The sequence below is a fragment of the Cupressus sempervirens genome, chromosome 8, assembly GCF_028749045.1.
Source record: "Cupressus sempervirens isolate cs-2001-9-10 chromosome 8, ASM2874904v1, whole genome shotgun sequence".
In the NCBI taxonomy this organism is placed as follows: domain Eukaryota; kingdom Viridiplantae; phylum Streptophyta; class Pinopsida; order Cupressales; family Cupressaceae; genus Cupressus; species Cupressus sempervirens.
This window is the reverse complement of record NC_143125.1, coordinates 177,180,007-177,203,281: the sequence shown is the minus strand read 5'-3', so window position 1 is coordinate 177,203,281 and position 23,275 is coordinate 177,180,007. Positions and strand designations below refer to the sequence as shown.

The window sequence follows — 23,275 nt, the reverse complement described above, 5'->3', positions numbered from 1 at the left end:
ACAACATCTGGGGTGGATTTCATTCATTTTGCTCTTTTCTTATTTTTATTGCCATCAATGGCATTTTGTCTGAGTTCATCTCTCTCTTCAGCTTGCTCATGCTCTCCAATATATTTTAATACTAATGAGTTTGGCACAAGTGCATTTTTTTTTGCAAGACATTTCTTCACTCCTCTACCAAGGTATTTACACAAATGACCCATCACACAATAATATGAATTGTTTCTTTCTACATCACAACCTCGACATTTCCAATGGAAGCCACCACCTCCTGGAAGAGGTTGTATAATATCGACATACTTCCACAAAAGAGAATAAGATGGGGGTTTTATTCTTCGTGGGATATTGGCATTGCCTACTGAGGAAGATGTAGATCCATTTGAAGCTCCTTTTCCTGTGATAAGAAATTGTGTACATATTGACATATTGTTATTGAGAATTAAATTTTAGCCTTTAGGGAATATAATAGCTAGATCTTATTGGCAATGAAAGATATTTGAAAAAGTAAAAAGAAAAAAGCTTAAACAAAACATTGAAACAAAAGCAATATAAAACAAGAACTTACCTCTTTTGGTTATTGTAAGTTTGCAAAGATGTAGCAATGAGGCACAAATACTTCAATATAGCTAACAATCCAATCTTTCAACTCCACCTTGCACAAACTTACTGTCGCTCAATCACCTATTTTCTCACAAAATCACCTATTTGCACACCACAAATGATGTTAGAAGCCAAAATGACCTATTTACATTCACTTTTTAGGGCAACCAGAACTCAAAAAATATCAAATTTGTTATAAAAATTCACTTGCAAAACGTTCATTAGTGCAAATTCGCCCGGGTTCACACCAAATTTGACTTGGGTAGCTGAAATTCGCATGGGCTTGAATTCTTGGACTGCGGGTTTGAACCAGCCCAAGGAAAATGGAACCCTATTCAAACCTGGGCTGAATTGGACCAATATTTTGAACCGGTTCGAACCCAGGCAGGGTTCTCAAGCCAAACTAGTGAACCTGGGTAACTAAGGATAAAAGGTTAAACCACCTTCACTTTAGGATAACAAATCCAAGAAATATGAATTGACTAATCTGCAACTTACTTGCCAAAATAGTTTCTTTGAAGTCCACTAGGAATGATAGATTTCACTCATACCTTTTCTCAAAGCATCAGACAACATCTTAGCTCTTCTTTGACAATCCAACATCAAGGCTCACATACATGTTTATCATTCCATACCTTTACAAATGAGGAAAATAACTTTCTTTTATACCAATTACAAACAATCATTTTGGTTGGCCTATTAGGGCTTCTCCAATGCATAATTAAATACATAGGACAATGCTAAGGCATATACGGCTATTTAAGAAATCATACAAACATGACATGAAGTGCTCCACATGCTTCAATACGTAGTTTACATTTTCCAGTAATAATCAACACACTACAATGACTTGGTCGGCTGCTAGTGAAATACATCACAAATTTCACATAAGCGACCTTTCCAGAGTTAACCAAATGATCCACAAATCCAAACATACGCGCAAAAACAAGTCTTCTACCATCTTCTATGCTTGCCAACATTAATTCATGCTTGTCATCAAGTTATAGCGAAAATACTGCAGCTGCCCCTGATATATTTCCCTACTCAGTAGTTTGTTACCAGTCTTCACAAAATGATCTATAACTCAACTAGAATATTACATGAAGTACAACGCACATAGATGTAATGTCTACACTCCTTGAACACAAATATAAGCTCACATATCTTGAAATGCTAATCACTACCTGTAGTGAACTGATGAATGACCTGCAACAAATAGAATTTGAGTCCGTCTGCAACCATAAAACATATGTTGACATCAATGACAAAACTTATCATCAATATAACATGTCTGCTACCTAAATCAACCACTCCAAGTGCTAACAATCTCTCCTAATCCCAATAGAAACTCATTAACAAGGGATCACACCTCAAACTTCTCTTGCAGAGAAGAACTCCTTAGCAAGGAATTTCACCTTAACTTCTCTCGCAGAGAACTCATTAACAAGGGATTTCACATTGAAGAACTCATTAACAAGTCTTCATGATGATGTGGCTTTCAGATATCAACCTTCTGACCTCCTCATCTAAGGCCAGACTACCTCCGAGTCTAATATCAACCTTCTGACATTCTTGTCCAAGATTGTCTGTGATGAATAGTCGGACAACCTCTCAAACAGGGGCAATATTTTCACTTCTTTGAATGTTAGAACAAAATAGAGTTGATTCCAATAAATGACCAAACAAGTAGCTTTAGCAGTCACACTATTACACAAGTTTATTCCTCTACAAAGGATTTGACACTTTTCATATGCTACACAAGCTCCCTTGGAATCTTCAAGCACTTGCACCTACCTCCTGACCTCCGTGATCAAAGATTTCCTGCAATGCTTGCCTTAGAGGAACTTTATTCAACACATAGCTCCGAAACTTTTGACATGCTAAAGTTCAGGACTGTCCTCCTCGACCTCATCATAGATCACTTTACACTGAAAATTTGTGGAGCTACTAAGTGACAGATCCAAATCGATTTTACAATTCTGTTCATTACAGTTGAAGAGATGCACCATGGAACTGAGCACCTGGCCTTGCAATACTGCAAGCCTCTTAGCTGACATAAAGAATTCTTCACGAAGCTCTCTTTTGATCCCTGCTGCCTGAGAGATTGCAAAGAAGTCCCCCCTGAGTGTCATCTCATCCTTTTAGAAGAAGCTGTTCTCAAGCCAGACTGCTTAGTCTTCATTCTTCGGCCTGCATAAGTTACTCATGTTTTGCATCAGGTTCTACCTCCCTTCAATGCAATCTTTCATCATTCCTAAGTACCTTTGATCTCAGATTGACAGCTAAATAAGCTCAGTGCCCCCTTGATGCAGGCCAAAAAATGAAGAAAAATGAAGAATAACCTTTAGAAGCAATGACTTGTGTTCTCTTATGATAGAAAGCAAACCTCCAACCATGATGGCCAAGAAGACACTTCTGAAAAAACGATCTTGGAAATCACTGAAATCAAATAATTCAGATTCTTTAACTAATGTCAGTCACTTAAAAATTGAAATGTCATAAATATGGTTTGCTGGAGCAACTCGCAAAGATTCCAATCTTCTCATCACCATCCCATGGTAAAATTGATCCTTCACAAAAGTACACAGGATAGATATTTTATCAATTCAGTCCCATGGCTGTGAGTGGGTCTTCAAGATTGTTTCTCGATCTGTCCTGAAAGCATTTTAGAGAGGTCAGCAATAATTCACACAATCAACCTACCCAGAAGAGAAATATACAGACCAATCACTACCCCCAATAGTATCCCATGAATTTTACATGATCACTATTCGAGGTATAAACATAAAATACTTATCTCTTTATTTGTTGTTAATACACCAATGAGCTAGACTTGGAGCTGTGTCTCATCTTTGTCATCTTTGGTTTTGAAAAGACCATTTCTACCCGCTGAAATAACTCAGAAGATACCAATATGGATGATCCAAACTCCACTAAGTTGATGTATGAGTATACAAACAACCACCCAAATCTATAACCATAAATGTTCTCGAGCAAGCTTGTTGATATGGCTAGGATATTAGAAGTCACAAAACAGAAGGAAGAATTTCGAATATATCAATAGACTGAATTCTTTTCAATCTTAATATTTGCACAGCAATCATGAGCCAGACTAGGCTCTTCCAAAAATTCAATCTACTCAACATCCTTATGCTCCTTGATCTTATCTGCAACCATTAGTAGCGACTACTAATAGTGTTATAGGATCAATGTATTCAAAGAGAAGTACAAATGCTAAAAGCATACGTAATTCACCACTTTAATGTAAGAAATGATAATTACCTAAACAATTTATGAACATTATTGAAAAGGTATAAAATACTTATCTCTTGAATGTCTAGTCTTTCTCTCAATCCACCAATTGGATCATTCCTGATCTTTGCACCTAGAGATTCAGATTTCCAGATATGCATATGTAGTACTCAGTCAAGAAATGATAATTACCTAAACGATTTATGAACATTATTGAAAAGGTATAAAATACTTATCTCTTGAATGCCTAGTCTTTCTCTCAATCCACCAATTGAGCATTCCTGATCTTTGCACCTAGAGATTCAGATTTCCAGATACGCATATGTAGTACTCAGTCAACAACAGATGTAACTGCCACCATGCAGAATTGAAGTAATTCAAGCCTTCCAAATACTACTAGTTTATTAAATCTGACTGTACTCATGAGCAAACTGCTATGACCAGCAATCAGAGAATTTACAAGCAAAATGAATAATTCAGGAACCAGTCAACTCCAAGTAACAGACCAAATGGTGAACCATAAACTATTTTAAGTAAAGTAGTGTCAATATAATACTTTACAAGCTGTCATGAAAAGTGTGGGAAGAAAATGCAATTAATCAATCTTGGACAACTTAACCAAGGCCTTTTCATTCATTTGAAGCTTCATGATTAGCCTCGCCCCTTATCAATCAAAGGGATGTTCTGACACAGTTTTACCCCAATTGAACTTTACACCATCACACAGTTTTAGTGCAATCAGAGAATGAAAAATTGAACACTAGCACATCTGCTATCCTCATAGACGCAGATGCCAAACATGTAAAGCATAGACGAGCATCCTCCCTGTTGATGTCAAAAATGAAAGCTTTGGAAGCTTTGAACATCATAATCGCTTTAATTCCCACTAGAATGCAATTAGCAAGAACTCCGTAGAATTCAGTACTTCACTGAACATATGGGACACCTATCAGACATTACAAACCTTCTAGAATCCAATTTTTCTATTCTGGTTCAGATCGTTTCCTTAAACTTGACTTTGTACCATTTAAATTCAGAAACTAGAACAGCATAAATGAATAACTAATAAAGTAAGAAACACAAGGACACAAGAGATGCCCTGTGAAAGCCCTCCCACTTGAGGGAAAAACCCAACCACGCTAAAAGATAGCGCCTTTATTATAAATCTAAAGTTTGATAAAAAATGAGAGCTTATGATTGAACTCAATATAGTTAATAAGTCAATAAGCTTGAGAAGTTTTTATCAGATTTCACAACTTCTGATATAAGAAAAAAATATAGATTTTCCACACAATATTCTTCTCAAGAAAATGGGACCAAATACAATCAAACTCTGAGAGGTGACGTAAATCAGAAGTAAAACATCCGCTACTAATAACAAATCACACTTATTACAAAAGATTTTGTTCTGTTTGAAATGCAAAGACCCAGGAATTTATTCATCTGCAATAATTATCACAATAGAAGCATCCATATGAGATGACTATCTCTGAACTGATCACACACGCATAATACTTCATTGAATATGAACAAAAACTCGGGAGTAGATAATCAGTCTTTTGTCCCATAAATAAAACTGCATGATATCTGATAGGCATATCACCGATCAAGCAATGAAGAATGGTTATAGAACTTATGTGACAACCAAAAAATGAATGGACACATGCAAGAAGAGTTTTAATGACTTAAATATAAAAGCCTTTGAACATAAGGAGCTGGAACGAAACAACCGAGTCATCAAACTTGATCACACAATGTTAAAGAAACCAGCAAATGATAATAACATAGATGGACATCTTTATAAAAGAAATGACCAACACAAAGGAATAATTGACAACTTCCACCTGTAACTGGTTGATCGACTATAATAAATGAAACATTACACTGATGAAATAGTCTGCCAGCGATACCAATGACGCTCGCACGATGCCATGTCAGCATAGAATGAATGCCAAGTGTGATACAAGTATGATGAAGCACAGATATGAAGACACCATGATGAAGTTAGAGCAATGCACAGAGTGAAAGAACTGAACACGAAGAACCAAGAGCTGGAATGGCTAAACAGCAGAACCAGCTATAGAAAGACCGAACAAAGTCTATAAGGAACAGATATCTGAATAAAGGGTTGCAGCAAATAATCGGAAGTTTGAATATCTCTCTTGCAGTTATACTCTTTAACAGAAGACAATACCTTAAGTCTGCCAAAATTGAACACCTAAACAATAGTGTAGAAGTCCCAAGTCTGTCATGTCGAGGGATTGACATAAACAATTTAATCTGATTGATCACAGGTGCCGAACTACTAGGGATAATAAGGTCATCAACATAGACAACAAGAAGAAGAATATCATCACCAGTGTCCTTTGAAAACCATTATCCAAAAGGTACATGTCAATTCTTTATGTACCAAGCCATCAAAGCTTTTTTCAAGCCATAAAGTGCTTTCACCAGTTTGCACACTTGATGTTTTTTTCTAGCAATTGTGAAACTAGGAGGTTGCATCATGTAGACTTCTTCCTGGAACTCACCCTTGAGGAAGGCACTTTTCAACATCCATTTGATGGAATTTCCAACCAAATTGAGCTGCTAAGGCAAGGAGAAGCTGTATAGCACTCATTTTTGTTGTAGGAGAAAAGGTTTCCTCATAGTCAATCACTTATTTTCGTGAGAAGCCCCTAGCAACCAGAAGAGCTTTGTACTTGTCAAGGGTTTCGTCAGCTTTGTACTCGACTTTATACCCTCATATGTAGCTAATAGGCTTCTTTCATGGAGGAGGATTTGAAAGAATACAAGTGTTATTCTTCAGAAGACTATGATGTTTAACTTCCATCACCTTTTCCCACATAAGAATCCCTTTAGCCTTAATACATGTTTGAGGCTAAAAAATACTATGAATGTTGGCCGCAAGAGAAAAATTGATAATGTTTGTTGCTTTCTCTTTCTTTTGAAAGATCTGCCATTAACGAGTTCATCAGAATGAAGATCGCTGATGGTCTTATCCCACCGTTTAGGCCGAAGATTAGTAAAACCAACATTAGATGTAGGAGGAAGTTGGAATAGGTTCAACAAAAGGAGCATTATTTAGAGAAAATTCAGGCAATGCATCATCAAAGTTAAGAGTCAGCGTCATCCCTCCCATTAGGTTAACCAAATGGAAGTCAAACAACCAAATCAACAAGCCTTCAAAGGCTGATCCTCATAATTTTGCATAGACAAGGGAAGCTAAAACATCATGATTGAAGATATGGCAATTAGTGCCCACATCAATTAGTCCGTAAGCCTTGTGGTTGCCATTTTACCCTATGATCACAACTTTCTGACTATTGGAATCCAACTTGGAGTGTTGGTCATCTAGTATCCATACATATGCCAAACTATCAAAGACTTTCAGATGATTCACCCTAGGCTTCTGACTAGTCTAGGCTTTCTTAGGAGTCTTTTCCTTAACAACCTGTGTGGGAGACTGATTAAGGAGATAGTTTGCAGTGAATACTGCTTCTCTTTAAAATTTCTTAGGAACACCCCTGTATTCCATCACAGACCTAGCCATTTCAATTATAGTGCAATTTTGACGTTCAATAATGTTTGTGGAGGGTAAGATGTGGTTAGTTGGCATTTGATGTAGTGTGTATCATAGAAGTTGGAGAAAGCATTATTACAAAATTGGCCCCCCTCATTATTTGGCCTAAGAGTGCCTATTGGACACCCTGGCTCTTTTTCTACTAAGGCCTTAAATTTCTAAAATATAGTAAATACATCTGATTTCTGTCTAAGAAAGTTCACCCACATTTTATGAATGAAATCATTGACAAAAAGAAAGAAATACTTGACACCAGTAATAGAAGATGTATTCATTAGACCAGATACATGAGTGCAAACTAATTACAACACCTTTGAGGCTCGCCATGAGTTACCATCCTTGAATGGAGTCCTGTGCTACTTCCTAACTTGACAAGCTCCATAAACTTTAATGTTTAGTCTAAATCTCAAGTAAGATAATGCCTAGATTGAGCAAGATAGTGAATGTTCAGGTGGCCATACTGCTAATGCCAAAGATTACTGATGGAAGATGAGTTAGTTGCAAAAACGTGCTCAAGAGAATCACTCATATCCACAAGTTTGTAAAGACCATGATCCTTGACGCCAACAACTATGGTAGTGTGAGTCGCAAGATCAACTGCCAATAACTTGTGAGAAGTGAAAATCACATCAAGCCGAGGGGAATGCCGCATAATCTGGCTCACTGAGAGAAGATTTGGTTCCATACTTGGAATGTTGTATACATTGAGGAATATGAGATTCCTTCTACTAGACTGTATCTGCATATTGCTCTTGCCAACAATAGCATACTCTTCTCTACCAGAAATGATTGAATCGATGAAAGGTGAGAAATTTGATGTTGATGAGTGAAGTGGCGAGAAGCACCAAGATCTTTGCACAATACCAAAGTCTATGTACCAAGCAGAATACTTCACATGATTTGTAGGGCATTTCATCATGAAAGCATAAAATGCAAATTCTATTTGCTCCATGTGCCTTGCGACATCGACCTTAGTTTGAGACCCTTCCCGCTTCTCCTGTTTAGAAGCAAGCTGATTCTGACAATCCTTTATTAAGTGACCAAATTTGTGGTAGTAGTTACACTGAACTTTCTTCTTCTTCGAGCTATCTTGCAGCTGATTGGAGTCTTTTTGCTAAGACGATTGAGCTGTGCCTTTACCCTTTTGGCTGTGAAGGCTTGATTTGATGAGGATGAAGTGGCACTTCGATTAAACTATTATTTCCAATGATCGTGCTACAAAAGTTTAGTGCACAAGTTTGAAAACTTTAACATCAGTTGCAGCATTGTTGAGCATTTCTATGAAGTGCTCATTGGATTTAGGTAGACTTTTTAGAGTTATGACTACCATATCTTCTTCCTCCATTTTTTGACCAATGGCCTCTAGCTGATCTCAAATGTTATTTATCTTTGTCATATGATCCTTTAAGGACATACGCTCATCCATCATGATGGAAAATAGCTGGTTCTTTAGGAAGAATGCAGATTTCTTATCTAATGTTTCATGAAGATCCTTTAAAACAGTCCAAATATCTGCAACTATCTTGCTAGATGGCACTCGTGGCAGCTGATCATCATTCCCAAAAAGCTTGATAAGCATGATTGCTTCGCGGTTGTGCTCTCCAAACTTATGATGATCTTGTCCAGCTCTAGTAGAATGAAACTATTTACCCAAAACAAGCTCATCAAGGTGATGACAGATAAAGATAGTTGTCATAATTACTTCCATGTTTTGTAATTTTTGCCGTTGAATTGCTGATTGCTTCCAGCATTATGTTTGTGAAAGATATCATCTATATGCTTTTCGAGGCATGGAAAATGAGAACTTCGAAAGAGGCGACAAATAGGTGCTAGAATCTTATTAATGCGAATTTTATTCCACTACAACATGCAGAATTGAACACTTCATGTTTCAGAGTGAAACACCAAATATTCAATCCTCTCTTGATATATGGTCATCTCACATGCCAAGCTTGCAAAGTAAGATCATGAAATGACATCAAGGTTACCTTCAATGGTGGATACTTGCTTAGTGAAATAATGTGACTTGCTGGTAATCACTTAGGGGACTTGTGTTATTCATTCAATAGACATCAATTGTTTGCACTTCTAAAGATTTAGTTTCATAATGTGCAATAAAAATATTGAAATAATGTGATTTTCTGGTAATCACTTGGGGGACTTGCGTTATTCATTCAATGGACATCAATTGTTTGTACTTCTAAAGATTTAGCTTCATAATGTGCAATGAAAATATGGTTTGACTTTTCCATTTCAGCTCCAACTTAAGCTTCTAACCTCTATTTCTACTTCTACTTCTACTACGAATACAAGGAATCATGGATGGACTTGGACTCTACTAGATGTAGCTTAATCAACAACTCCACCCACCTGGTGCAAGCTTCTAAGGATATACTTAATGGTTTTCAAATTAATATCTACCCTCTTTAGTCCCATCAATGGATGCAAACTAAAGATTGGATATCAATTGAAGTTAAGTACTTTCACTAGCTCACCACACGAGGCACTCCTACTACCAATAAGAGGCTAGTGGTCTAGTCTATATTCAAGTCAAACAAGTAAACATCCACAATTCTTTCATCTAACTAAACTACTTCTAAACAAAATGAAATGAAGCCCTAATAAGCAAAATGAAATGAAGTCCTAAACTAAGTGAGGAAATATGGATCACCATGGAATAATGCAAACTTGATCACAACAATTCACCGTGCAAGGCATAACAATGAAAAGTAGAGAAAAATTGGCATTATCTTAGCAACAATTCTCCAACAAGTCTTGTTTTAAAAATGAGAGGGGTGGGGTTTATATAGGAGCCCCATTTACAATGAATGAACAAGATTGATTTGAAATCAATGGGCTAGATTAATCCATTACAAACCCTAACTAGGGTAACAAAAAGTAATCAGTAGAAATGAAGCACCACCAAATAAGCCAATGAAAAAATGCAATGGCCTGAGGACCAATAAGAAACAAGGAAACTGCCTAGTCACCATACAACTCATCATCCAAGATGTATGCCCCTTTCTCCTTCTCCCTTTTAGCAAAATCAACAAGCTTAACTAAAGGTTCACTAAGTTCCTTCATGTCAATACTAGGAATGCCTGTTTGTTATAAGTCCATGGTCTCTAACTTCTCCATGCAAGCCTTATCTTAAATCCAGTACCCTATCCTTAGGAACTCTTCATTTTTCTTGGACTTCTTTCTCCTGGATGGATGGACTTTACAGTGCTTGAAGCCTTGGTATTCCCACCTTCATCGTCTCAAATTCTTCTTTGTCATCTTCATCTTCGATTTTGATCATTGTAGCAATTCCTTGAACTCATTAACTTCTTTCTTGGCATAAAAAAATATCCTTAATCCACTTCTTTGTATGGATCGATCATCATCATGATCACTCCCTGGATAGGAATCTTTTCCTTGAATTCTTTTTGTTCTCAGCCTCAAACTTTTCCTCATGTCCTTGCTTGATGATGGTTTGACCTTGGGATACTTCCTTCAGCTTGATCCTTGAAGTTTCTTTTCTTTGTTCCAGTTTCAAAGTGCATCATCTTGAAGTGTTGTCCTTTGAACTCAATCGCTTTTAGCCTAGTCCTCTTTCATTGGCATCCTTGGCCTTGAGCTTGAACTTGTCATGCACCTTCCTTTGTTCACTTCCTTGTGTCTATCCTTGCTTTTGATTCAAACATGATTGCTGCTAGAAGGCTCAAAGTTAGTAAGGATTAAAGACTGAAGAAAGTATTCAGTGTAGATCATCAAAGTGCTTGAATGTATCCATGGATCAAATGATTAATTTCACACTCATTTATAAGGAACAAATCCAAGAAAAGAAACAATCGAAATGCAAGCAAGAATATCAAGAGATCAAAGATTCTTAATACTTGGACAAACTTATGTTTTCTGATTTTCAAATCAGTCATGATAACATTCTCAAATCAGTTCCATTGACTTATCAAATTAACTGCAAACCATGACTTAGGATTCCCACAAGACCTTGGATACAAACAACAATCCAATCATGACAGCAAACTAGTTACTTGGAACGCTTAAAACTTCTGATGACAAGTCTACAATTTCATTTTAATTTCTCTTAAGATGATCTCAGCATTCCAAATTAAGTAAATTCTACGCTCATGGAATCCTTGTTAAGCATTGAACAAAATGAGCCAGCATTAAAATCAAGTTCATGATCAAAACTAACCAAAGAATTTCTGAGGGCAAGCCTGAAAATGAGTTGCAATTGATCCAAACCATGCTCAAAATCCATGCACAAAAAATATTGTGAAGGTGTTGATGTTAGTTTTTGTACTACATAACATATAGCAATTAAACACTTGATATGGAATATCAAGTCCTCAATTCCTCTCTTGAAAAGTTAATACTTATGAAGACATAAGCAAGAACTCCAATGTTCCTTACACCTATGGATACTAACTCAGTATATCGATGTGATTTGCTGGTAATCACGTAGGCGGGCTTACGTTATTCATTCGAAGATAACTTGGTGGTACTTCACTTGCTTGTCTTGTTCTTCTCTCCTTGATCACTTTCACTTTCAACTACTCCTACCACTAAATGCTTATTGCTCTACTACTACTCCTATGGATGGAGAAATTAGGAAATGGACGGGGATCTAACCAAATGAAAGCTTGCTAGTGGCGCTACCTCCATTGGTGCAATGATTCTAAGGGATACTCAAGATTTTCACACCGACACCTATCTTCCAACCCAACTTGAAGTACAAGTGGAAAGATGATATGCAAGTAGAACTTGGGAGTGATTGGACTAGATTACCACACAAGACTTCCTAACAAGCCGCTAGGATGCTAGTGGCCTAGTATATAGGTCCCTATCAAACATTCACTAACATCACCATACAATTAGCCATCTACTTCTACTCTAACAACATGAAATGAAATCCTACTTTAATTTGAGAGATGAGAATGATAGACTAATAAGATAATGTAATTTGTTTTGCATAGTTAAATTTAAGATCAATTTATATTGTTGCTCAAACAATTTCAATATATCGTTGAAATCTTAATGTAATAACAACCCAAATGTTGATACCAATTTAATAACGAGAATTTAACTTTATCGATGTATTTCTTCTCAAGATTTTAAACTTAAGATGTATGTAGTAAACCTATTCTTGCTCTTGCGAATCAACTCTTAAACCTTAGTGAACCTTATTATTATTAATTTAAAAAAAAAAAAATTGTGTGTTTTTGCCCTCATAATTTGGGCATGACAGAGAATAACCATGCAATATACCAAAATGATCATTTTTATCCACCATACAAGCCACAACAATGAATAAAGAACAATTTTGATGGTATTTTGGCAACAATTCTCCAACATAACTCCCTCACAAATGAGAGCAAAATGGCCTTATATAGAGGCTCCAAATTACAATGAATGGCCGAGATTAAGAGGCAAAATCAAGGGCCAAGATTATATCTTACAAACCCTAATTAGGGTTACCATTATTCAACCAATTACGTGAGGGCACCAACTTTGTGGGCCAATGAGAAAATTACAATAATTTGTCAACCAATGAGAACATAGGACACTTGGCATGATTTGATTGCATGCACATGAAAGTGCCACCTCATCAACCTTATCTTATAAATCTATTCAATCCTTGAGACAAGGTGAAGCCTTGGATGCTTGAGCTTGTCCTTAGAAACTTTCTTATCACCACTTGAACTTGCTTGTACTTGATGTCCTGACCCTGAAAGGATCTTGTCCTGGCCTTGGCGGCTTCCCTAGATGCAAACTTCTTTGCAACTTGAGAGCCTTGCTCTTGGCCACTACCTTGAAATTGAACTTAATCTCCCCCATTATCCTTGCCTTCCTGGTCTTCCAACCTTCCCATTCGAATCCAACCATGCTAGCTGTACAAATAGCCAAGCCTTGTCTAGCCTCAAATATTTTCAAATCTCTTCTATTAATTCGCTCTTTCTTGAAATTGCGGGACTTCTTGAATCTCAATCTTCAATCAAATTCGCCCTTCACTCGATTTCATTCTTCATCAAAGCTCGCACTTCAATCTTTGCCGGCTTGCAATCAAATAAAAGGGCTAGGACCCCATGTGGAATTGCTTCTAGTTTTGCATTGCCCTAAGTTGTAATTTTAGATTTTTCTTTATAATTCTAGCCCAATCAAATTTGCCCTTTCCATTTGCAATTTCATCAATAAAGAAGTACATCCAGTTTTCAAATTGCATACCTTGAGCTAGGCCCATGATCCGGCTGAGAAGCACCATGAGATCGCCATATTCTAATTTAAGTCTGCCACTGTGAGCCTCGATGATCTGGTGACTCCTTTCTTTCCTTCGTGCAGCCAATTCTGCTTTTGTAGACCTTTGCCATGGGGAATTGTCCTTCTTTTAGTCTGTCCTTTATCTGTATCATATTTACTGTATCGACATTGGTATCGGTTATTCGCCTCATTTTCGAGAAGAAAGTTGTTTTGGGCATCATATCCTCTTTGTCTTTCTTAGTGTTTGTTCCCTTAAGGTTTTTGCTTGCACTAACATCTACCATCCAAAACACTTATTTTTGCCCTTTCGTTCTAAGTGATATGGACTACCCTTATCGATCTCCAACCTTCTTTCTATCGATAGATTTTAACTTATTTTTGCCTCACCAAGTCCTATCACTACACTTATCAATCTCCAATCTTCAACCTAGGGGTGGGACTACCACTTATTTTTGCCTTTTCGTTACCTTAAGATGGACTACACTTATATCTCCCAACTTCAACCTAGGGTGGTCTAGCTTATTTCTGCCTCTTCAAATGTCCTATCATGGATTCTACACTCATCAATCTCCAATCTTCAACCTAGGATGGGATGATGAAGTGGTGGATGATGAATGCAAGAAGAACCAAGATAAACAAAACTAGACCAGAACAAAAGAGTGAAATTCGCTTAAGGACCACTTTCAACTCTAAATGAATTGAATTTACCTTTACCAATGGCTGGGTCTTCTTTTGAATTTTGGATCAGATTTAAGAATTTCAAGGCCCTTGCCAATATTGATTCCCTAACTGAAGAAATCAGAATTTTGTCCACTTGAAATTGCCCATGCATGTGCCAAAAAAATCAGATTTTATCACTTGTTTTCTTCACCAACAAAATCGTCCAATCTCTAGGAGAAAAATCGCAGCCTCTCTAGAAAATCAGAATTTTTTCTTCCACAAATTTCGGCTCCACAAAAAATTGCAGCTCCACAAAATTCGGCTCCACAAAAATTACAGCTCCACAAAAATCGTTTTAGGGTAAGAAATTCTGATTTGCCACAAAAAGTTGCCTAGGGCAGAAATGCAGCCTTCATGGAAAAACAATCAGATTGCTAACAATGGAAATCCACCTTTGCAAGAATGCCAAAATCTAGGAAAAAAATTGTCTTCCTTAAGAAAAATCACTGCCTACTCAAAATTCACCCAAGCGTAAAAAAAATCAGAATTCAAACACACAAATCTGCTCCAGAATCGCCAAAGAGGAGGCAGCTCCCAAAAATCGGCAAGCAAGGAAGAGCTGCTCCAAGATATAATTTGCCAAAGACAAGAGAAGACTGCCCTTTGCCAAAATCGCCAAGAGTGGAAGAAGCTGCTTGATGGAATGAGAGAAGAAAGAAAGGGGAAACCCCTTTATACTCAACTCCACACTCCTCTAGCTGGCCGACTCGCACCTAGGAGGGAAAAAAAACATTAATTAATGCACAATTCTGGCCCAAATTAAATGATAAGCTAAAAATTAATTTTGCCACAATGAAATTTGCATTTTTAAATTGCCGGTTAGACCAAAATTGCAAAAATAAAATAAATAAAGCCTTGGAGATGCTAAATGTTTCCATTTAATGACGATTTAGTATTTAATATATCATTAAAAATTGGATTTGGCAAGCCAAAAGCAATTTTTTCAATTTTAAATTACTAATTTCTTTAAAGACTTAAAAATTTCAAGGCAAATTTAATCCATTTAATGCCAATTTTTTGCAATTTAAATCCAAAATCGATTTTGCCATGCAATTTTAATTTTTAATTTTAACAAAAATAAAATCATTTCTCTAGAGTCGAAAATCGATTTTCCATTTGATTTCACCATCACAAAACTAATTTTTTTACCGAAAAAATTCAAGATTTTTCGGAAAACCCAAATCTAACAAAAATTCCATTTTTTGAAAATTACTCAAGTTTATACTGTTATATCCAAATTTTCAAAAAAAATGGTCTAGGTACAAAATTCACAATTTTATCTTGCCAAGTGTTATTCTTTGAAACTTGTTTGACTTAAGGATAAAATTAGTCGTTTTGGAAAATCAAGTTTAAAACCGGGTAAAAAAAAAATCTATCCTCCTCCCTTGGCCTAAAGATGTCTAAGACGTAAAATTTTCTAAAGTTGGAAATTTTTGGACAACTTCAAAAAAATTTGTTTGGGTGATTGAGAAAAAAGGGGCCCCCAAAATTTGGGGTGATGGTGTGAAAACCTCACAATAGAAGGTTTGGAACATAAGGTTTGTCATTTAAACATGCATTAGAACCATGATTTACTTGCAAAAAAAAATGATAAAACCAGACCCCTGTTATATTCTGCTTCTCTGAGGACATTAGGTGAATAAGTCTGAAAATTAGTTTTAAACGGGCTCCAACATTAATCCCAACATAATCCAATCAATACATGTGAGTTCGCATAGGAGCATGAATGGATTTGACTTGGGACAAACCTTACGGTCATGACAAGAGAAGTCCTGATTTCTGAGGACAGGCCTGCAACATACCTTTTCAGATCTTTGTAGGACCTTCAAAATGACCTCTGGGTGACATCCACAAGGTGCTAACATGACTTGGATCAGACTGCAATGAATAGGACAAACCCAGATCTAAAAGAAAACTGAACTTTTCAAAAAATTGTCCTTAGACTTTTGCTTGTGCCAGCCTTACCTCAGATCCCAAGTAACTGAAAATGATTGGAAATGGCAGGTTTTGGTGTGGGGATTGATCTGTAAACAAGTTTGGAATGCTTTGGGGACTTAGTGATTTTATATGAATTTTCTGAAAATCACCCCTGTTTGAGAATATCCAGACTTTAGGCCTGCAACATACTTCTATTTTAGTCCTTTCATGGCTGCAAAATGGTATTGAGTATGATGGGAGAGGTCTACAATAACTTTTGGATCAGATTACAAATGAAGACAAACCCAAACTTATAAGAAAAAAAATACAATTTTCAGACCAAGGCCTTAAACTTTTATTTATGACGTCCTTACCACAGATTTTCACTGTCCAGTGATTGTTGGAAATGATGAGCAATGGGTAGGAGAAGACTCAGCAAACAAGTTTGGACAGGTTAGACACTTGGATTATTTTTAATAAATTTTCAAACAAAATCACCCCTGTTCATGAAGTTTTCAGATCTGGGCTTGCATACCTCATATTTAACCCTCTAATGGCCTCCAAATTGAGGCTTAAGGATGGGGGATTGGTTTAGAATGAGTGCTTGGCAATTTGGGGACTTGAAAAAATTTCCACGAATTTCTAAAAATAATCACCCATCTCAGAGGTCTGCAGATTTGGACAGTAAAATTCTTGTCTTTGGCCTTCCAATGGCCTTCAATGTCTTAGAAGATGATGAAAATCTCAAGTTTGGCACAAAATTACTTCCTTGGAGATCATCCTCAGATTTCAGTCACTTTCATGGCTTACCTCAGACTTACAGCAATTTTACGCCTCCTTTCAGTGGCACTCACCTTCCTCCTTCAACTAGACTCCAATCATCAATGTTGGATTGTGCTTCACCCTAGTCACTTGCTCCAGACTTTTCAGCCACTTTGTCTTTATAAATCCTTATGATTTCTTCTCTTAGTCGATGGCCTTTTAAAGGGGTTTAGCTTGTTGATTTACCTCCCACAAGTGATGTGGGATACAAGTTTGATACCCTTCTAGAGGCTTCTTACTTTACATTTAAATTTCCCCTATATTTACATTATTTAATAATAAAAAAAAGCCATAATAGGGAAAATCGACTCAGGCATGGACTCCCAAAAAATTTGACTTAGTTCACATTTCCCTCTCTAACACATCATCTATGGATCCAAAGGGCACAACCACACCCTAATCCTAGTCATGCAAAGTGGGAAAAAAACCGATCAAGGCTTGGATATGATTCATCTTGTACATAGACAAAATCTGATCTCAACATGGCATCATGAGGGGGGAAATTGACCCTAGTATGGACATTCTTGGTACTTCGAAAATTTTCACAAAATAGCTCTTGAAGGGAAAATCCACCTTAGGCCGGACACTTCCAACACTTAGTAAAAAATCTCATTCCAAACTCCAGTCGAGGGAAAAATCACTCTAGTCAGGAAAAAATTGACACTTCAAAATTTGTCGTAGTCCATACATGCCACCTAGGAAAAAATAACTGTAGTATGTATAATTACCAGAATTAGGAAAATTTCCAAGTTCAACATTCCTCCAAGGGAAAAAGTACCCATCTAACAATTTTTAAACAGAAAGTTTTCAAGCCAAGATAATCAAAAGTGGTGGAAATTCATGGTATGCTTGGATTTTGACCTCCAACACCTGGAATTTTTTTGAAAATGCCAAAATAAGAAGGGAAATTCATGTACAGTCCAGATTTTGATCAAAATATGAAGGGAAATTCATGTGTAGTCCGGATTTTGATCAAAATATTGAGGAAAATTCATGTATTGTCTGGATTTTGTATAATTTAATAAAGAAACATTGATTTTCCTTTTGTTTTTAACAATAAAAAAAAAGAGTTTTTCTTAAAAACTCGGCAATTTTTTCCTTTGCTGAGTTGCGAGTTTTTCTACGGAAAAACTCTGTGAGTTTTCCATCTATAATAGTATACTCAACATGTCCTTGATCACCCCTATTTTTTTTTTAAATCACCAAGTTAGGAGATTGCATTTCACAACCTAGACTCTTAATTTTAAAAATCACCTGGTTCCTCAACTTTTAGATGCCAAGTTCCTCAACTTTTAGATGCCAAGCTCATGCTTTGATGGTAGTGGTAATGAAATAACTTGCAGAAGAGAAAAGATAATAGAAAAAATATGCTGCAAATAAATGATATCATTACCATTTTGAGGCGTATACCTCTAATAGTCTTCAATAAAAACAAGATTAATAATGTAATAATAAAATAAACTCTACCTCCGATGGATACCATACTTATGCTAGGGATATAACCCATGCTGACCTAACTACCTATTTGTGACTATAAAAATGAGGGCTATGCTAGGCACAAGCAAGCTGCATATATCGCCATGTACCCTATAGGTTAACTGTGTGACAAACTTTGTGTTATTATCATGTTCCTTAAACCAGATGCCCTGTGAATATTGCATCTAGAAGGATTCTTCTTTTTTCTGGAGACCCTCTAGTATTGGAAATCAAAAAAAGAAATTCTTGTTTCTCCATGTCTCTTACGAAGCAGGCACCTCAAATCTGCACATGAAATAGTTCTTAGTGAAAAGTGAAAGAGGCATCTCAAATCTGGAAATCTAGTTGTTGAAACATTTCAGTTTCATCTTAAGATCCTTTTAACGTTACTGCAAACATTCTGACTGTATATTTCAATTTCTGTTTAAACTTCTAAATTACCCTGCTAATTTATATACAATATTTGTTGATTTGTTCGCTTATAGCATCCTTTCATTTGATGTTACTATATAGGTGTTGCCTTCACATGTTCTCAAACATGAAGGCTAACTGTCTATATCCCAGTGTAAAATGAGCCAGAAGTATGAAAGGATGTGTCTGTTAATCTGTGAGATAGTGCTGATATGAAATGTTTCTTGGATGTAAGAAATTTGTCTTTCCTTCTATATGCTTATTGCCTTCTCTGTGAGTGGACCAATAACAACCTTAAAAGAACTCGAAATCAATCATTTCAGAAACTCAAATAAGAGCAGCTATTAGTTTTGGCGATCTTATGTAAGCCTGATATTGTAAACATTGTTGCATTCCAAAAATTGGGTCATCTTGGTGCTTTGTGTTTAAGTATCAACTTGTCACAAGAGAGGCGTGGTTAGAATTTGTAGAACTTGGTGCTTTCCTAAGTGCTCCCGAGTCTTAAGGCTTTCTTCTCCCTCCTGCAAGTTGAAATTGCTTCTCTTGAAATACCTGATACAAAATGACTTCAAAGTTCAAACTAACTCTAGATGCCAAGCCCTATCAGATCTCCTTGATTAATAGAGTTTGTAACCATAAAGTGAGATCAGTAGAGGACGGGATGCTAAAGCAACAGCATCTGAGAAAGTAAATGCAATGGCAGACATATTATATGCAAGATTTTCATTAAGAATAGTAAATTAGTACAGTAATATGATTTTAGTGCAAGGTCAATAGGGTGCAAGCCATGCTAGTGGTATTTGACTCCTGGTCCTTCCTGTCACAGCAACAGCTACACACACTAGTCATTTTCATCAGAATAATGTACGAGGAAAGCAAAGTTAACATGACGGTATGTTCCTCGATATATTTTGTTTAATTTGAATCTTCTGGCTGTCTTGGCATACTAGATGATGATTTTTCATCTTCTTTATAACCATGCTTCCCACTTCCAATCAAGAGGATAGAATTCTAATCATTAAAGATTGCAGCAATCTAGACTCTCTAAGAGATCCATTTTTTGGAAGGTGCCTTCTTGTAAAATGTAGCAGTTTCTGAAGTTATATCAACAATTTTCCTTTGCTATCCTGTTTTATTTATTGACTTTCCTATTTTTACGTTCAGAATTTTTTGAAATATCACCTTTTATAAGCAGATGTTATATTATATGATATCGTATGTATGATTGTGCAGGCAGAACCTAGGCATGCTGATATCCTAGGGTACTTGCTTTACAGTGCAAAGGTGGTTGCTGAGAAGGAGGGTATATCAGAAGGATATCGTGTAGTCATCAACAACGGCCCTGGTGGTTGTAAGAATGGAATCTTGAACATTGGCATAAATATGCTAATAATTTTGCTATAGTTTTTCTTGAAAGTTCCTTGCAGATGGTGCAATTATGCAATTTTAGCTTTTTCAGTAAAAGAAAAATATGGTAACATCTTTCGTTAGATTTCAAATATTTCCTATATGAAACACTTTGGAAAATTCAGGTATCTTAATATTTTTGTGTTCACTTTTCAGGTCAATCAGTTTACCATATCCATTTGCATATATTAGGTGGAAGGCAAATGAAATGGCCTGCTGGCTGAGAGTATACATTTAAGCTTGTGTTGAAGGATGTCCCTTTTCTTTGCCTTGGATAACTTGGTGTTTGCAATGATAAAGGGCGAAATTCCAGGTTCAACATTGCTGTTAATTTAAAATTTGATGTCGCACCATCATACATTTCGCATATAAGTAAGGACGTACAGACCTCTTTTCTCTCCTTGTTTGGTACCGACCGAAGTCTGAAATAATATGAAACACAATCAGTTAATATGCAGTAAAGTTTGTTGGATAAACATTGCATATACTCAATTTATCTTTTGGTTATTCAAAAGAAAACTGTACTGTTCGACTTACACAGTCAATGGACTATATCTGAGATGGGTAAAGTAAATAGTCCCGTTGAGATAGGTTGGAATCTCTGGTAAAATATCAGTTCTAATAAAGTTTCATTTCAATATCAGTTGTAGATTTCTCCAGAAGACATTGTTTGTACGTAGACTGAGCTTGTATATTTCCTGATAATTCTTGTTAATTTTTTCTTTCCAGTCCGAAGAAATTCATCCCATGTAAGAATACTTTGGTTTAGGGTATATTACTTTTAACAATCATCCAAATTACTGAAGTTGTGTATCCTGTTGCGGCCCACGACTCTTCCGGTACAATTGGAAATGAGATGAACGTATATTAACCTATTCATCTATGCAATGAATAATTTTGAACTGAGATATGATACTAAAGGATACTCGTGAATTTTGAAATAAAAATACATAAGCAAGTAATCTTGGTCGAACATTTTAACTGTTTAGCTTATTCCCTTCAAATTTTCCGTATAGCGCCTTTCGGAACCATGATGGGCCTCAGATCTTGGAGTTCTAATTGATTTAAGACTCTAAAGACAATGAAAAATATTTATCATTTTTACAAGCCGATAATATATTATCACATGGTATGTTATTAGCAGTTCCAAGTTTTTGTATTTGCAAGGATTAGTCAATAGGTATTTACTAACATTTTTTAAAATTATAATTTAATGTGCATAAACTAAATTAAAATTAATTTATAATTTAAGTTCAAGTGTCGAGTGATAAGTGATGCTGAGTCACTATAGGTGTCAAGCAAAGTATAGATGCCAAGCGAAACAAAATTACTGTAGGAGTTGAGTGAGACTAAATTCCTATATGTGTCAAGCATCAACAATTAGTAAGTGCTGAGTAACAAAAAATCAACATATGAGTTTATGCCTTCACAAACTTGGATGTAAACCATTTTTTAGCCGACATAGGATAAATCTCGAAGGATCTTAAAGATAATATCAAATCTTTTGCATTACCTATGTAATCAGCATGCAACCAATAAGAAAAATGGAGAAGGCATGCAACCAATAGAAAAAGTGAAAGAATTGAGTGGAAAAAAGAGAATGAATATTGATCGTAGATTCATGCCCAACCCTAAGTCTTCGAAGACTTTAAAAGGAGGATGAAACCCCATTGTATGTGCGCATGTGAGAAGTGTATGGGTGAATTATAGCAAAGTGTAAAAGGGTGTAAAGACTTAGAAAGAGCAGAACAACATTGCAGAATTCAGTTGATTGAGAATAGAGTATCAGAGTTACAAAGAGAGATATATCAGATCAGACAAGGATCAGAACAGATAGAGCAAAATGAGGATCTAGAATCAACAATTAAGGATTGCAAGTGATTAGGTCAAGACTTTCTAATACTATCTAGAAATTGTATTAGGAATGAAAATCCTATTATGATAGGTTGGTTTAATAGCCATGTTGTAAGCCTTTAGACAAGGTGCTAAATCCTTTAATAGGGTAACATTCCAAGTGAATGCTTGTAATTTTTTTAACCAAGTCACTTTTAACAGGGTATAAAGTCTTTAATAGGACATGCCTTTCAAAGGGCATACCATTGGAAGTGGTCGAACGTTGTAACCTTAAATAGTTACATATTGCTATAGTGATACTTTGTGGGTGTCATCCCCACCCCAATTTTACCTTCTCATTTTGAAGGGTTTCCAGGTTACCGAATTCTTGTGTTATCTATTTCCATGCATGTCTTTACTTTTATGTTTATTAGATGAATTAGATGCATGTGAATGATATTAGTTAAAAAGGTTCTGAAAAGGTTAAAGTTAGTTACTTCTGATTCATCCCCCCCCCAGAAGTAAATCTCCCCACTTGATTTCTTCCTTCATTCCTGACATCAACTACTTGAGCCACATCTCTTTGGAATAATTAACTCCTACAACAACATATTCTTATTTTGCTCTGGATTGAGAAATACAATTTTGCTTCTTAGTTGTCCAAGACACTAGATTCTTTCTAAGAAAGAATGCTCTTCCACTATTGCTTTTTCAATCATCAATGCTTCCTTCCCAATCTACATTAGTGAAGGCTCTTAATTCAAGATTTCCTCCTTTCTTGTACCACAACTCATGATCCTCAGTTCCTTTTAGATATCTCAAGATTCTTTTCACTGCCATCATGTGATTCTCTCTAGGATTTGCTAAAAATCTTACAACTATACCACTTGCTAATACAATATCAAGGCTTGTGTGAACCACATATTGAATTTTCCCAATCATTGATCTATACATAGTCTGGTTTATTTCTTTTGATCATCATCCTTTGAGAGC

The 23,275-nt window shown here is 36.1% G+C and overlaps 1 protein-coding gene across 5 annotated transcripts in view; it reads left to right on the top strand.

The window, feature by feature from the left end:
- The window catches only part of LOC149542137 (14 kDa zinc-binding protein-like), a 58,665-nt gene extending 37,573 nt beyond the window's left edge, over positions 1 to 21,092 (top strand). For 3 of the 5 annotated variants that reach the window (XM_089797171.1, XM_089797170.1, XM_089797169.1), the window contains 2 exons: positions 20,276 to 20,393; positions 20,606 to 21,092. In XM_089797171.1, coding sequence (XP_089653297.1) covers positions 20,276 to 20,393; positions 20,606 to 20,673 — 186 coding nt within the window. In that variant the 3' untranslated portion in view covers positions 20,674 to 21,092. Of the gene's footprint in view, positions 1 to 20,275; positions 20,517 to 20,605 lie in introns of all 5 variants that reach the window. The other 2 variants (XR_016355430.1, XR_016355429.1) reach the window with 2 other exon arrangements.
- The last annotated feature ends 2,183 nt before the right edge of the window (positions 21,093 to 23,275 follow it).